The following is a 17,619-nucleotide window of genomic DNA, read 5'->3' on the forward strand; positions in this document are numbered from 1 at the left end:
TGCTGGGTTGTCTGAGGCATCCTCGCTAACCACATGTTTGCCTACCTTTTCACATACCTTTATTTCATCAGGGGAAAATACAGAGTAGATGCTTACATCTCCATCCATAATGCAAGTTGGTTCCTTCCTCCTCTCTTAATGTTCCAAGCAGAAAGATTCGGCATCCAACAGGGTGTGTGTGCAGAGCACCGTGAAGGGACAGCACGGTTCCCTCTCACGTAGATGGTGGATCAGGGCAAGTAATACCTGGAAAAGATGATGAGACATGTGGAGGAGTCACTCGGGAAATGTAGACGTCGTGGTAGGGACCAGGTTAAGGGAGTACTAGGAGAACTCATTTTTAAGTTATGTGATTAAATTACATGGAGTTACTGAGGGAAAATTTCATAGAGGTAGCATTTTGTCAGTAACAGAACTCCAAGTGAACACTACAGAAATGGAAGGTCCTGAGTAAGGTGGACACTGGTTTGATGACATGTCTGAAACATACAAGTCCGCCCTCTCCAAATCGGCGCCAAAGCAAAGGTTAAGGACCAGTGTCAACGCCAAAGCAGGCAGAGACGCCCAGACCACTTTTTACAGTTTAGCAAGTAGGCTTAAAAGTTGCAATCTATTTTCAGTATTCTGTGTTGTCCCCTTCTTGGGCTAAGACCTGGTTCCCGGCTGGTCACGTGGGGACCCTCAGCTGCAGGGATGCTTAGAACCACAGGTGACTGTAATTTGGAAGCAAACTCAGAGAGCTGACAGAAGGCAAGGGTTTTCTGGAAGGAGGAAGCATGCTTGCTCCTCTGATTCTCATTGATTCTGGGGTGTTTGACCTTTGGAGCCCGACTGGAAGAGTCTGAAAATGACAAACATATGGGCTGCCTGTTAACTGGGAGGGGAATTATAATAAAAGCCTGCTTTTCCCATGTGCTTACTTTTTCAATTAATAATTTACTAATTGGGTATTTAAAGCAGACCCAGTATGTGCCAAGGAGTATGCTAAGCTTGGGAAGACCCAGAAAACCAGGCAGGGGCCCTGCTGCAAAGTTGGTGGGAGAGGGGCGGTGAGGTAGAGAAACAGGCAACTCTGCTCCAGGACAGAAATCACAGACGGAAGGGCCTTCCCAGCTACTGCAGCCTGTGGAGACCAGTACGAAGGAACACTGGGCAAAGCAATTCTTCAGTATGTAAAGTGACTAGCGGTGCTTGAAGGACCAAAAGGGACGTCTCAGGTGTCAGAGGAGGCCGGAGCTCAGAGTCAGTCTCTGTGTCAGGAAAGCACATCATTTGGGTACATGGAAAGGATGGAATATTTGTCCACGTTTCTATTTTTAATTTCCTATTCATCAGCATAAGGAAATTAATAAAGTTACTATTTCTTTAGGAAAAGAAGCTCAGTAAGAGACACCCAAGGAGGAAAACATGAAGGAAGACTTGAAAAGCCAAGACCATCTATTTTGCCTGGAATAGCACAGTTTCGGTGCGTTTCTGTTAACCGGACCCATTGTTAAAGGCCACCCCTACACGACACGGGCTAGTGAATGCCAGTTAATGGTGTTCTTACTTGTTCCTATTAGGGCCCTAAGATATCCATATTGACAGTTAGCAGGAATGCTGTAAAAATGGGAATAGTAGATTTCTTTAAGTAGATTTACAAGATATCCTTTTAATGTGAAGTTACTTTAAATACATCGATCTACCGATATTAGTTAACCCTTCGTAAATGAATATATTTAATGCAAAAAGCAGGTAAGTAAGTGGGAGCAGAACTGGGCTCTTAGCTGATCTCCTGCCTCTGAATAATTGTGTCATAGCAAAACCGCCATCTTTCTGAGCCTCACTGTACTGATGACCGATGGCTCTGCCATTCTTAAGTGATAAATGTTATTTGTCATTATCGATTTTCAGTTTGACAACAAAAACAACGTATCTGGGGCAGGAGGTTCAGCCACTTTTATTTTAGGGCGGTGGTGGGAAGAAATGGCAGGAGTTTCACGTTATAAAATATGCACACTTGGAAAAAACCTGGGCTTTTATAGTTCTACAGTTTACATTAATGACTGGGATCCATTCTGAGTTAATTTTTTATAAAGTGTGACACCTAGGCCAAGGTCAAGGTTCTTCCTTTTTTTTTTTTTTCAACCTAGTGATGTCCAATTGCTCCAACACTGTTTGATGAAAAGGCTATTTTTCCACCACTGAATGGCTTTTTCACCTTAGTCTGTCCTTCAGATATACATCCAGGGGCGGAATGCTGGACCGCATGGCAGCTCCGTCGCTGAATTTCCGAGGACCCTTCACCCTGTCTCCCACAGTGGCTGTACCAGCTGTATTTTCATTTTCATTCAGCTTGATGTTTTTACCACCTCTTCTTTATCCGTTGTCGATGGACACTGAGGTTGCTTCCATGTCTTGGCTCCTGTAAATGCTGCTGCTGTGAACATAGGCGTTTACGTCATTTCTTGAGTAGATCTGATCTACCCGACTTTCCTCTGTAACCAGCTCAGGTGTTCCTGACATCTTTTGGACAAGCAAATACATAAAACTGAAACTCAGCTCATGTGGGTTTGTTAAATTAGAACAGGCACTTCCGTTCAGGATTTCACCCCACTGTGGCGCAGGGAGCACAGCTGCACCGTCCTGTGCTTTGAAAGTACAAGAATTCGAGCTCTTTGTGCTGCAAGACCTGAGAAATTAACAGAGTGGTAGGAACTTAAAAATTAATAGAACTTGACAGTTAGCCACCCTCCTCCTATGCTTCCAGGTGGAAAAGACTAGAAAAGACTTTTATGGAAGAGAGCACAATGGAATGATGGAGAGAGGAGAGGAGGCAGAGAAAGAAAGGAAATAAGGATGAATTAGATATTGTCTGGAGGGCTTGAGTGAGCTAGCCTGTGTCCGTGACCTTGATGTTGGGTTAGAAGCCTCTATAGCAGTGAGGAGTAAAGGAAACTCCTTTGTGATGGGAGCAAATGCCTCTTCCTTTCAGGCACTGGCAGCCCTGTCCCATTGAGCTTTCTGCAGTAATAGAAATGGTGGATTTCTGAGCTGTCTGGCATGGTGGCCGCTAGCCATGTGCGATTATTGAGTACTTGCAATGTGGCCAGTGCGATTACAGAACTGAAGTTTTAACTGTAAATTCATTTTTAAGTAAATAAATAGAACAAATGTAAATATAAGTAATCACAAGTTATTTAAGTTATTTAACCACTGACAAGCAGCTGCCTTATTGTACAGAAACATCTTAGGTCATTTACCTAATACCCTTGTCATTTCTTACTTTTCTTTATTATTGCATCCATAACAATAATACTAAACTGCACCTGCTATAGAGACATGCATTTATTCATCTCCTCACATAGGTCTTAACAGAGAACTTCCAGAACTCGGAAGATGTTAGTATCTTATACATTGCTTATGGACGTGTTGTTGAAATAGTAACCTTATAACCATGTCCATGCTGTAGCATAAATATACTTATTTTATGATGTTGTTATTGTTTTTAGTAAGAGTGTTCAAAAGGTTGAGGACATTATTAGTGACAGCACCTCAGAGAGTGAGGAAGATGAAGAACCATCTGAACGTCGTAAGGAAGCAAATGCAGATTTGCCATCAGAATACTGGCAAATTCAGAAGCTGGTGAAATATTTGAAGGTGAGAGACAGAACTTTTGCACTGTGTTTGCAATGTTTATTTTAAATTTTTTCCTAAAAAGTGTATATTCTGCTTCCAAGCTTACTATATGTTTCTTTCAAGTAAGGTAGTATCTCTGTTACTATTTAAATGTGCATATGAGAAGGTCTTATCACCCTGAGCATAATGAAGTTTGTCCTCATGGAGCAGCCAGGCTGCCTGGTACCAGCCCTCTCCCCTGCCTGGGGAGCAGTCAGTGGGCCATGACCACCAGCAGATGTTGTGACTTGTCAACATTTTATGATTTGCAGTATGGTGTGGTAGAAAGAGCAAGGAGTTTTGAAGTTGGACCTAGACTAATTTCTAGGTTGTGTCCCTTACTAGCAGTGTGACTGTTAAAAAGTTATGATTTTGAGCCTTAATTTTCCCAACCCATGGAGTGAAATTAGTAATACCCACTATGGGGTTATTTTAAGGACTAAGAAAACACATTTGAAACATGTGATGTTGTGTCTGATACATTGTAGGTGCTTAAAATACGTAATATTGGTCCATTTCTGTGACTCTCTTTAAGATCACTTGTGAAAACATTTTACATAAAAACTGGCCCATAAGACATTGTGTTTAAATCTTTGAATGTGGGGTGGGGCAAGGAAAATGATTTACCCAAACTGAGATGAATACTGACTTCTGTTATTGGATGTGGACCCTGATGATGTCCAGGCCGTGTCTGAAGCTACATCCCGGAAGCACTTGGGAAGCATCTTGTCCTCCTGCGTTTGCCAGTGGCTCATCCTATTTAAAGATATTTATGTGACTCCTAAATTGCTAAAGGATGCTTTTCCTGTGCCTTTGAGGTCATTCCCAGCTGACGGGTAAAACAGCCTATGTACACATTTTTGTGAATTCAGCTAAGGCCCTCTGCATGCACACAGTCCTGTAGGTGCAAGTAAGTCAAAAAAGTTTTTCCTAAAAGAAAAATATGGCCCCTTCCTCTGATGGACATGGTCTCAGCTGCAATTCCCAGCATTTCTCAGAAACAAATTTTACATTTTCCTGAATCCTAAGAAAACTTAATCAAGAAATTGGGAAATTAGAGAGAATTAAAATCTGAGAAGTAAAATTTAGTAATCATCCTGAAGAAATTATTGGTTCAGAGGAATCTACTGATACCACGGGAAGTAAGAACAGTTAATTATCTTGGTAATCACTCCGCAGTGTATGTGCGTATCACACCAGCACCCTGTACGATGTAGATAAACAATTATATGTGTCAGTTATCCCTCAGTAAAGTTTAAAAAAGAGAGAAGAGAATTCCGGCAGCAGAGTCAGAGGTGAAGGCAGGCGTTTGCAGACCTCAGGGCAGAGAACGGTGGTCACGGCGTAGTCAGGGAGCCTTGCTCGCTGCTCCCGCCTGCTCTAAGTGTGTGTCTGCTGCTAATGGCGAGTCATTCTTGCAAAAATGAGTAATAAGCTTATATGTATCGTATGCTTTATACAAACCCTGTTAGTGGTGTTCCAAGAGATAACAAACTTGTGAAGCGAAGTAAGTTGTTAAATTTAAGATTTTGACCTGTGATTCCCTGTGGCCTTGCTGAGCCTGCTAACTCTGAGTGGGATGTCATTTGGAGGTACCCTGGCATTTTTCCAGTGTTTGGATAGTCACTGTGTTACATGTATTATATATTACAATTTGTTCTTTTCAAATAATTTAATGGAAGAAATGCAGAGAGAGGAAGATGTGACTGTGGGTTGTGCAACCCTCTGTCCTGAAACCAGAAGCTGATCTAAAATCTGAATTAGCAAAAACAACATAGATTTAATGGCCAGATCAGAATCAGGGCAAGCAGATAACATATCTGCATTCTTAAAAAGGGAAATGAATGTATGCGAAGCAAACCTAATGGCCACCTTGGCTATGCTTTTGGAAACCTCTTAACAATCTGACCAATGTCAATGCAAAATGAAAGGAAATTTTTAACATCCGGAATATTTGTCATGAAAGAAAAGTCAAGACTGCTGGATAGAACAATTAATGATTTGTATATTTTAACATTACATTTTGGGAATATCTTATAAATGATAAATATTTTAATATCATCTTTCAATTTTTAAAATGGCTTTTAGTTAGTATTTATTTTGTGTTAATGTTCCCTCTTCTAGTGTCTTCTGTTATCAAATAGCAGGCGGAGATCATTTTCACATGTTATTGCAATTTAAATATATATAGTTTTTTTAATACAGAAAACCTTGGAAATGTTTATAATCTTTACCACAAAAAGTGCTGCACTGTTTATTATGGAAACAATTTGCTATTATCATCAGTTGTAGGAGTAACATATGTAAAATTTAGGAAAAAATACAAAATAACTGAGGATTTCAGGAATTCCTGAGAATTTCTGGGATTCCAGTGTTTCAGTCAGGAATCTGGAAGATTCCTACCTGTTGGGAACTTGGAAACACTAGTGTGGAGCATAGGCTGGCGTTCGGGCCGCACGGTCTCGCACCCCCTTGGCGGGAGTCTCTGTGCACAAACCACCCAGTCAGCACGGCGGCCAGCCCCGCACACACGGCAGCAGCGTCCGGGCTTGGGTGACCTGTGTGGCCTGTGAGCCTGGGGCTGCCCGGGATCTCCACTCAGGGAGAGCGTGTCATGCGGGGAAAAACTGGCAGCGGAGAACTCTGCCACCCAGCACTGCAGCCACAGGCACTGGGGCTTGGACGGGGCCTTTTGGAAGAAGACATGTTGGTGTTTATGCAAAGAATTTTGGTCTGTTAATTTTATTTCATTAGCAAAAGGAAACAAAGAGTCAAAAGGGCAGACGTGTCAGCTGGGCCAGGAGGCAGGATAAAGGAGCAGTTAGAGGCATGATCTTCGAAGTCAGAAAGACTTCAGCTGAGTCGGGTGTCTGCCAGTTACTAGCTCAGTGGCCTTGGGGGCCCTGGCGGGCCTCTGCCAGCTTTGGCTTCCTCATTGGTCAAGACGGCAAAATAAAAGATCCCACATTTTAGGGTTACTGTAAATATTAAATGAAATCTAACACATGTTGAGGGCTTAGCAAAAAGGGCTTAGCTCAGCACCTGTCGGCAATGTAATTACTGTTGCTGCATCTTAGGACTGTAGACCAGGTAAGCCGGGGAGACTTAATGACGTGCACAGGTGGTCCTCAGCTTTTGCTTTGAGATTCTAGCAACCGACAGAAGGAAGAAATGCAGTGAGTTAATACAGCGAGGGACTCTTACCATCATAAGGTCAAAAACAACCCACTTGCCAATGAGGGTAACTGATCCTGGTGCTAAGAGCAGAAAGAATTTTCTCCCCAAGGACTTAATGGGGCAGCTAGTGGATAAACAGTGAAAAACATCCTCCCCGCGAACATGGCACAGTGTGTCTTGGAAGAGTCTCATTATTGAATAGCTATCTTGCGCTTTTCAACTATTTAGCCTAAGTCCACAGAACAGCAGGCCACAAAGGGATGTGCTGTTGCTGTCCCAGAGCAGCTAAGGAAAACACGTATTGATGAAGTGCTACCTAAGCTTGCATAAGTTACCCGTCAATAAATCATGTGCAAATGTGATACTTTTGGCCAGAGAATAAATTGCTTGGAATTATTATAGTTCCCACAGGTAAATATTCTTAACATAGCCAATAAAAGAAACAGTATATCTACAAATGATTTCAAGGTTTTCGACACAGATAAATGTTTTTTATATGGAGACACAAAAGGATATTAAAAGCCCATGAAATGCAAAATTGAATGTCTCTAGGTAATCTCAGAAAAATACACCTGACATAGTACTTTACACAATTATGCCTTAAATGTAGATTTCAAACAGCAGAGAAATGTTAATCTTGACTGACTCTTCACTTACCATTTTCCAAGTACAGCAACGTCTGCAATTGTTGAAAAAGTTTTGATGAGCTCATTAATACCCCAACGAGTCAATGAATGATGTAGCTTAGTATTTATCCAGAGCTATGAGCTCAGATCTTGGCACATCATAACGGGAGTTAGTCTTTAATTATTTGGCTTTGACATATGTTCCTTTCAGCTTGCAAGTTTTACATCTGTATATATATTTTTAATCGGGATTTTTAGAACACGGTTCAATTTTTAAACTAATGGATATATTGCATTTTTACTCATCAGCCTTCCAGCTTCCCCTCCCCCCACACACATAGCTGGTGACTTTGCACCCTAATTCTAAATGAAGCAATAAACTCCTTTTTCAGCCACCTGAGTGGGAAGCGCTTCCATTCTGCCTTCTGCTACCCCTTGTGCTGCAGCCTGTCTTATCAGCTACTCTTTGAGTGGAGAGACCACATTAAACTCATTTCTGTATCTCACAGGGTGTCTCACTAGTGAGCCTAGGCTTGCCTCTCCACCCTCTGCTCAGGTGTGCCAGGGACAGAATGAGGTTCCCCAGGTGCCAGGCTGTCTTCCGCTCTCAGCTCCTTGAGAACCGCTTTTCCTCCCTCTGAGCCTGAGTCGTTCGGTTCCTTCTGCTGGGGATGTCTTTCCCCATCTTCTTTTACGCCCGTCCCCTCCTTTCCCTGCTCCCAGTCTCCTTGTAGATAGACGGTTTCCTTGCTGCACCTGCCAGCATTATATGAATCTTCTTTTCTCCCCTGTCCATTGTGGCTTCAGAATCTCACAACTGAGATGTTTTGCTTTGGCTCAGTCCCAGCGACTGGGGGAGCTGGTTGTTAAGGTATATGCCCCACACTAATACTGTGAGTCTCTCTAGAAATACAGTAGTTTCACTCAATTCTAAATCGGAAATGTATGGAACCCCTTGGTGAAACAGGAGAGTTGGAGGATTTTTGTTGTTTGGAAGTGGGGAATACTTCTTCACCACAAGTATTCTAATCATATAAATGAATACAAATAGGTACCTTTTAGTAAAATGAGATAAAATGTTGAAAGTCCATAATTATAAGTAGATCTGAATTTCACACACCTTAGTGTAAGTATCCTTAAACTGAAGCATGGATTTCTGGACCCATAGTTGTAGCCTGCTGGAATCCATCTCTATGTGGACTAATGATAGAATTTAATACTATAGGATGAATAAATCCAAGAGAAAGTTGAGGAGACTAGACTACGGGTGGTTCGCTTTTGGGTAGTTGGAAAGGATCTCAGAGGCTGGGTCTAGAATCGTGCTTTGTCTCTCCTATAGGCACTTTCTAGGGCCGTTTGTTGAGGATAAGCTATCTGTACGTCAACTCCAGGCTCTGCTGGGATATTAGCAAGCAAGTTTGGAGGGGTGTGCCCTACTCTGATGTGCTTCATTCAGTGGGGCTTGCTGCAGTAATGGAGGAATCTAGGCTTAATCCCCAGGGCCACTTCCCCAGGTACTCCTCCTCCCTGTGGGGTGCCTATTTCTGCACCTGGGATTTTGATCAGAGTCCAACTGGCGAAGCAGGGTGATGAAAGCATTGATTTAGAAAGCTGAGCCCACCAGCAGGTGATATGCAAAATGAATCCCAGTGGGAAGACTGGAAGCCAGCGACAGAGGCTGCACTAAGAGTGTGTTGGGGGCTTGGAATAGGGTAAGTGTCCTTGGAAGCAGCAAGGGCATGGCCAAGAAAGAAGGCAGGCCGGTTTATAAGGAGGGTTGGTTTGGGGGCAGATTGAGTTTGAAGCGAATGAAATATGCAAATAGAAATGCCCATACAATAGTTGGAAATAAAGGACTGAAGCTCCAATTATTCACTAGAAATGAGCTACCATTTTGGGAGCCAGGGGATGAACGAGACTTAGAAAAAACTGTGGAGCAGGTGGCCTGTTCGTGTTTTTTTATTTTATTCATGAACAAATGTGGCCTCTTACAAGCCAATTAGAAGGTAGCTGCCTCTCACTCAAGTTAGTACAGCTAAGGCAATATTTCTAATATTTGTGGATCAAAATTTTTATGTTAAATTCCTTAAAAATTAGTTTGCCATCTTGCAAGCAGTTTGCTTCACTAGTCCTTTTATTAATCTCAAAGAAAGTAACATTTGATTCGGTAATTTTGTGCAACCAGTTAGTGGCTTAAAAAGATTAATTAAAGGAGGATAAGTAATTCGGAAAGTTTGAAGCAAAAAGAGAAAAATGTTTATTTTTAAAGTAATTTTCCCTCTGATTGAAAGCTCCTACACGCTAACACTGGGAAGAGCTAGATATGGAAACTGGGGCGAGGTGGGCATTTTAATGTAAATTCAGAAATATGGGATTAGCTTTGAGTATGATATTGGGGCAATCATTGTTCCCAAGTTCTAGGGGGATGACGATGTTACCTGAACGCAGGTCATTCGGCGGAGAGTGGCTGGTGTGGACTGCTGAGGGCAGCTTATGATCACGGCAGGGCATCACCACATGTGAATCCTCTGTCTCCACCCGTGCTGTCATTGAGGGGTAGGGCCCAGTTAACTTATTCCATGTGACCAAGCGTGTGTCGATTCCACCTTTCATGTGAGTCTGAGGTCTTGCTAGCTGTTTTTCTGTGATGTAGCCACAGACTGAGAACTGTCAGCCCGTGAAAAGTGAAGGTGTTTGGTGGTTCCCCTGGCTCAGCAGTGCCCGGGACTCTTGTGTCAGAGCGACATCGAGAAGACATTCACATCAGAAATCCCAGGAGGCTTCCAAAGAGGCTTTCCAGGCTCCCTCTCTGGAATGTTTTGGATTTCCTCTCTGGAGTAGGGTTCTTGGCAAGGGCATTTTTCAGACTTGAAAACCTTTGTCAAAGATCACTTTTGTGGGGCTCGTGTTCCTTACTGATCTTCCACGAACTGATTAACACACACACAGACACACACCCCTGTGCACTCACAACCTTAATTGGCTAAAGAGTTCTTTGAAGTTGTAATTGGGAATATGTTTTTTCATCACAGAGATCTGATGTACTTGGCAATCAATCCAGTTAATTAAATTCCTTCCTCGTTACTTGGCTTTGGGTTTGGAGAGGCAGTGATCCCTGTCTCGTTGGAGGAAAAGCCGAGACCTGCTCCGCTCCGGGCCGCAAAGAAGGTGGCTGTGGGCCGGGGAGGCGTCCAGGGCTCTGTGGGTATTCAGGCCTCCTGTGCAGAAGTTCAGGGTTCGGGGGCCTGAACGCCCAGCACTTGAGCAGTCCTGCTTTCTCTCCTGTGTGGTTTTCTTCACCTTGAGTTGGAAACCAATTACACGTGGAGTACTTCTTGACAAAAGAATTCAGTCTTCACTTTTGGAAAGCAGCGTCAGAATGTGCTAGGTTTTTACTTAAAGAGATGGAGAATGTGATTGTGGTGTTATTATGCTAAAAAGAATCTTAAAAGAAGTCTTTCAAAAATGGAAAACAATGACCACTGCTTGTGCGCCCAAATGAAGTCTAGTAGTTAAAAAGAAAAATTAGGACCAGTTTCCTGAGAAACAATTCTTGTAAGTTAATACATATGTTGTTACACTGATGTGGGTTCACTTTAAAAACAGTCTCCAAGACAAAAAGAGTAGGACTTTTGTACCTAAAAACAAAAATGTTAGTAATCAGAAGGTATGTAAATCCCTTCATCTAATGGAATGTCTACTCAGCGGAGCCTGCACAGAAGTCTTCTTACATGATGCAGTTTAAGAAGTGAACACATTTTAATTCCTCGGGTTAATTGAGATGTGTGTGACTTGTATGTTTGTAATGCCCACTGAAACAGACTTAGTCCTCTTTTAATTTTGTTACAAAGGAGATGGCGGAAGTAATGGAGGGGAATCTCATCTCCAAAGGGGAATCTGAACTCTACAAATACAACAATAACTTTTTTCAGTTTTTGAGCTTCAAACTCTCTTTGCCTCTTGGCTATCCTAAATAAAGAAGAGTGGAGAAAAAAGCAAGGATAATTAGATGAGTATGACAAAACCGTTATTGAATCATAAGTTTGTAACACCACTAGCTAGCATTATATGACCACATCAACTTAACTAGTGAAAAATGACAATTTGAAACATCTCTACAGCAGTCTCTTCAGCTTTAATTCCATTCATTCATTCATGAGCGCATATGATTAACTGGTCCAGCTAGAGCGTAATTATGTGATACATGCTGCCCATCTAAGTATTCGTAAGATTTCTGATTGGAAAGAATGTTGATATCTAAGGGAGCTTAATGTAATGATCTGAAAACGTAATAGATCTTTTCAGGAAATTTGTTGCCTGATGTATTTGCAGCAACAATATGTTTTTGTTCCTCAAAGCATGCTTTCCCCCTCAAATTTATTTGAGAGGCTAAATAAAGTGGAGAACAGAAGCATTGCCTAGTTCCCAGTTTGTATAACACATGAGACTGCTTTACTTTTTGTTTTAAAAACACACACGGAAGTCCTGTTACAGAAGTTTGCATGCTGAGGAATTTCTAAATATGAGCATTGAGGAGTAAGTGGTACCAGATTTGGTATAAATGATGTTACATTTTACAAGCATCTATAAATCTTTTGTAATCGTGATTATAAATTGTGTATTTGTAGGAAAAATATTAAACTCCATGTCCCTTTTTGGTCCACTAGCCTTTGCTGCTGGCAAGGGCTGTGGATCCTAAGCTGGATCCTGGCTGGTGGTGGTCTCCTGATACCTCTGTGTTCCTCTCCTGGCCCATCCCCCACCCTCTTCTATGTTTAAAATATTATAAAATAATATATTCACACATGCTCATTATAAGTATTTAAGCCATGCAAAAAATAAAAGTGAAAAGCCCCTTCCAGATGTTTGTTTATATATATATACACATATGTAATTTTTATACCTAAAATGAAGTCAGACTGTTTGTGATTCTACGTTGGGCTTTGTGTAGTTACTGTAATGCCTTGGTGAGCTTTCATATCTGCCTCAATCCTTTTCATTGCTACATAGTATTCCATTATACATATATCAGTAGTTTATTTAACAGTTCCCTTATTGATAACTTTTTTAGGTTGTCTCCCCAAATCAGCTTTTTTTGTTATTATCACAATGCTGTGGCAAATATTTTTCTATATTCTTTGGATATGTACACTATTTCTGTAGGATAGATTCTTTGAAATTGAACTGCGTGGGTCAAAGAGTATGCACATTTAAAATGTTGATAGTTCTAGTTGGGGGTTGCTGTACAGTGGGTATAAAAGTTCGGTTATGCAAAATGCATAGTACCTGTAGTTAATAATTCTGTTTGCGCACTTGAAAAATGTAAGAGTGCAGATCTTACATTAAGTGTTATTAAAACCAAAAAGGGAAGAGGCATAAGGAAATTTGAGGAGGTGACGGATATATTCATTGTCTTGATTGTGGTGATGGTTTCACAGGTATATGCATATGTCTGAACTCATCAAATTGTATACATTAAATATATGTAGAATTTTTGTATATCAATTATACCTCAGTAAAGTTGTGTTAAAAAAAGAGAATATATGCACAGTAAAGTTTGAGAGGGACTGCATTAATTTTTATTTTTATTTTAAAGGGAAATTATGAAAAGTGATCAACGAAGCTTGGTTTATGTATAAAAATTTTGTGATACTGCCTACAGGAAGCAAACACCAATTTACACTGTATCAATAATATACCAGAGGTTCTCACCTGTGGGTACAGTGTGAAATCAGTGCAGCTCCTCAAAACAAAACAAAGACTCTGATGCTCACGTACTATTCATGGAAGTTTGAACTGAATTAGTTTGGAATGGGTTCTGGGCATTGATAATCTTTAAAATCTCCCTAGGGTATTAAAACTGCTCACGTAGGATTGAGATTCACTGTTATAAACTCTCACCAATCTTCAGCCTTTTAAAAAATTTTATAGGGGAAAATATATCTTGTGTGAATTTGCATATTCCTGATTGCTAGTGAGGTTTGTAAATGTTTTCATATGTCAAGTAGCCATTGTATTGTATACTTTGTCTATTTTCCTGTATGGCTTTTTGTCTTTTGATTCTTGATGCATATTAATCTTTTGTTATAATTATTTGCAAATAGTTTCTCTCAGTTTGTCATTTCTCAAAATCAGGTGACTGGCTCATCCGCTCTTTCCTTCAGTGATCTGAGAGGCTACTTTTGTCAAGTACTGTGATTTCACTTGTAAGAGTTTATTTCCAGATCTCTTTCTGTTACCCTGATTTATTTGGATGTTCCCATGCCAGTTCCATGCCTTTTTAGTGACTGTAGCTTTGGTATATTTTAATATTTGATTGGCTAGAGAGTTTTCTTAAAATATTTCAAATTACTTTTTGCATATTTTCCATTTCAGATCATCTTGAGAATGAGTTGAGACTCAAGTTTAAAAAAAAAACAAACTCAAAAATGCTGTGGGGATTTCGGTTGGCTTACATTAATTTATAAATTTTTTTGGATAAACTGCAATTTTAATAACATTGAATTATCCTATTTAGAAACACGGTATGACCATTCACTTATTTCATCGTTTTTATACTTCAGTAAAACTGAATAGCTTTCCCCCGTATATTTACAACACATTTCTTGTGAGATTCACTCACAGATATTTTTGCTGTTATTATTTTGCCAGTACGGGCATGGGAACTTCTTTTCAAAGTACGTATTTTGATTTGTTATTCTTAGCATATGGGACTTACTCATTTTTGAATATTGCTCTTGTATTCAACCACTTTACTGTTTTTATTAATAATCATAATTATTCAGTTCATTCTTCTGAGTCTTTTTAGGAAGACTGCGACATTTCCTACAAATTTTTCCTTATTGCAGTAACATTCCAGTAAGTCATCAATTTACGTAAATGTTCCATGGCGATTTAAAAAGAATGTGAGGGAATCCTTGCCTTGTTCCTTACCCATTCCTCATTTAAAAAAAAAAAAGTTCTTAGCAAGCCTGCAGTCCAACAATCTGAGTCTAATTTCTTTTTTCTTCTGGAACACTATTTTCTCTTTTTCCTTGGAGCTCTTTCGCGTCTCATCTCTTGAGCCCTAGGTTTACAAGTGCTGAATCATCAGCATTGAAATCAGTTTGCAAATAAACAGAAGGCAAAGCAGTATGTTTTACTACCTTGACTTAACGTGATTCTGTGCCACTCACTTGGGGCACTGGCTTTTTACCATTCCTGCTCCTGGGAGATGAATAGGATCTCTGAGCCAAACTCTGTGCTGGGGCGCCAGCCCCTCTGTCATCATTAATAAACAGTCGTTGGCAGGGTTCATGGCTCTATGAGTGGCATGTTTGGAGGAAAGAATGCTGAGACCATTGAAAGCCAGCTGGATGGCTGGTGGTGTCACCTCACTGGGTCTAACCCGCTGCCTCCTGATTGAAGATGGAGGGGAACAGGGAAGGGAAGGCCTCTGATCCCCTTCGCGCCACTGCCTGCTTTCCTGCCCCCTGCCGGCACGCAGGACTCCCACAGGAGGTCCCGAAGGATGACCCTGTGAGCGTGTTTGCCATCAAAGTGCCATCGACTAGCTTCTTGCATCCTTTTCTGAACCAAGTCACTGGAAACCTTTGCAGCACACACTGAGTCACCTCAGCCTGCTAATCCATGTTATCCCCCCGCAGGTACCCAAGGGGTCTCCGCTTGTCCACGCTTGCCCCCTCCAGCAGCAGAGTGCCCTTTAACAATGTCATGAGCTCACGGTAGCCCTCTCCCTCCTGGCAAAACCAACCACCCTTGAATGTTTTCTATCAGTCTTGAAATAAAGATGCAAATTCTCAGCCCCGCCTTTGGCTCAGCAGGGACTGTTGCCCACTTAGCTTTTCAGCTCATCTGGGACCACCCTGCCGCCTGCTCTCTGAATCCCGGCCATCTGGCCTTTCTTTAGGTCTTACCGCCGTCACCACACCCCACTCCTCTGGTGCGCTGTCCCCGTCACTGGCGGGCCTTTCGTCACCTCCCTCGTCCTCCACCTGCTCTCAGCCCCGACCTCAGCCTGGGCATTGTTTGCTCACGGGAACCTTCCCTGATGCCCCTGCCCTTTAGAGTCCCCTGTTGTGGGCTTCCCTGGTCCCATGTCCCTCTTCCTTAAGGCACTTCTCAGACTTAAAGTTTCCATTGATTTGGATGAAATTTTTCTTCTCCACTAAACTGTGAGCTCCATAAGGGCAAAGCCCCTGCCTGTTTTCATTTATCAGGATGTCTCTAGTGCCTGGCATCAGGCTGGGCAAATAGTTAAGTAATTAGTAAGCAAATTCGTTGAATGAAAAAAATACAACAGTGGTTTCCGGCAGCTTGTGCTCTGTTTCACTCTTGCGTGCATTCTTCGTTTCAACGTGGTCAACGTTTATTTCTTCCTTCTCAGCAGTACGTGGCGGTGGGGGGGGTGCTATTACTCTATACACCAGGTGGGTAAGACTTCTTTATTTCAGAGACTTTATTTAATGCCAGGGGAAACATTACTCTTAAAAATGTCCTCTATTCATCTTTCAAGAGGACATTTTGAGAAAACAGAGAGAAAGCAACATGAGTTCAATCTCACGTTTGTAGTCGGATGGCAACCGTGAACCGGGCCTCCTGGTCGTGGAAGGGAGCGTGAGCTCCCGAATGCCTCAGAGCCGGCAGAGCTGGAGATGCCTGAGGAGGATGGGGGAGGCGGGGTGAGGACAACCAGCGAAGGGACTGCGTTAATTTAAGATGTGGAAAAGCTGACTGGAAGCATTCTTTGAAACCTTTCAGAAGCTAGGAACATAATATTTTACTCTGTTTTCTCCAGCTCTTAAAACCTCACAAATGCAAATGTGTGATAAAATGTGAAAAGAAGTACGGGCAACTCATTACGTTCTCGGGGGAGATTTAATTGAAGAAGGAGCATATTTGCATATCTGCCCTGCTTCTCCTCAGTAAGATGTTTATGGTCAAAGTGGAACGAACATTTGAAAATCCTTTGACATAGCTGGTATTTAAAGAATAGCAAATTGGCTAACATTTGTGGCTCTGTACGTTGAATATTTTGGCTCCCGTCCGCTGGTATTCATTCTGAAAGATTTATAATCCTTTGGGGAGTGTGGTCAGTGACAAGAGGAGAAGTAAATCCTGAAATGTGGAAAAACTAACTTTCCCTAATATAAAACTGTTCTAAAAAAAAAAATCCTTCAAGCCTATGAATGTGTTTCCAGATTTTCAGAAAAGGCTGATGATTTACAGAAAAAAAAATTTTTTTTTCTATAAGGATCTAACTTCTTAATGGTAAATGTAAATTTTCCATCATTTGGCCTCAACACCAGCCTAGAGATAATTCAGAAAAATACACAATCTTACCTTTCGGGCATTTGCTGCAATTTCTTGACTGAAAGATGTTTCTGATTGGTTACAGTGTAAGTAATGAAATAAAGCTCAAAAGATGGAAATAGTCTAACAGGAGAAAAATGAAAAGAACTTGAAATAGGAAGCAATGATTGTGCTGAGTGTCTAAGTGGAAAATTGCTACCAAAGAAACGAGAATGCAAGAACAGCAGTCTGGAAGGTTTTCCACTGTGTACGACCGAGAATGTCTGGACAGAGCTCTCCTCCTCAAGGGAGCTGGACCTGGGGTTGGGAGGACTCTCGGCTCGACTGAGACATCACATGCTGTTTGACTTCTGGCCTCCTCACACACGAGTCTGAAGCCACTGCCGGAGAGCTCTCTTGACCTGAGGCTCTTGGTTTCCTTTGTCAAATGTTTCATGTCGGAACCTAGCTCGGTTCCTTCGGGTATCCCAGGAGGAACTTTCTGCCTCCTTATCACCATTTAAATTCAGAAAAGGAGCCTTGTTTAATGAATTCTCTTATTTTCTTTGCTATTCTTTTTTCTATATTGTTTTCTTTAATTCATTAAGATGAGCATTTAGATTCTTCTTTATGGTTTACAAAATATGTGCCTTTTTAAAAAGAGGAACAGAAAATGCTGGTGTGTGGGTGTCCTGTGCCCCCAAACAAGGGAGTTTATGAAACTCTCAGTAATGAACAGAGGACTTATTGCTTCATGTTTTAAAACCAACTGTGGGGAAATTGGTGATGTTAGAATTTCTCTTGATATCAAGAAAAAGACACTAACAGCTATAAGAACAAAACTTACTATATTAAATGTAAGTAATAA

General features: G+C 41.4%; 1 protein-coding gene across 12 annotated transcripts in view; it reads left to right on the top strand.

Annotated features, from left to right (window-relative positions):
- Positions 1-17,619, top strand: part of ODAD2 (outer dynein arm docking complex subunit 2) — a 146,727-nt gene that overhangs the window by 26,974 nt on the left and 102,134 nt on the right. For all 12 annotated transcript variants that reach the window (XR_012067004.1, XM_072954886.1, XM_072954887.1 and 9 more), the window contains 2 exons: positions 1,370-1,465; positions 3,492-3,639. Coding sequence is in view for 11 of the 12 variants with exons in the window: in XM_072954886.1 (XP_072810987.1) it covers positions 1,370-1,465; positions 3,492-3,639 (244 nt within the window). In the remaining variant the exon portion in view is untranslated. The remainder of the gene's footprint in view (positions 1-1,369; positions 1,466-3,491; positions 3,640-17,619) is intronic.

Source organism: Vicugna pacos, chromosome 35 (assembly GCF_048564905.1).
Source record: "Vicugna pacos chromosome 35, VicPac4, whole genome shotgun sequence".
NCBI lineage: Eukaryota > Metazoa > Chordata > Mammalia > Artiodactyla > Camelidae > Vicugna > Vicugna pacos.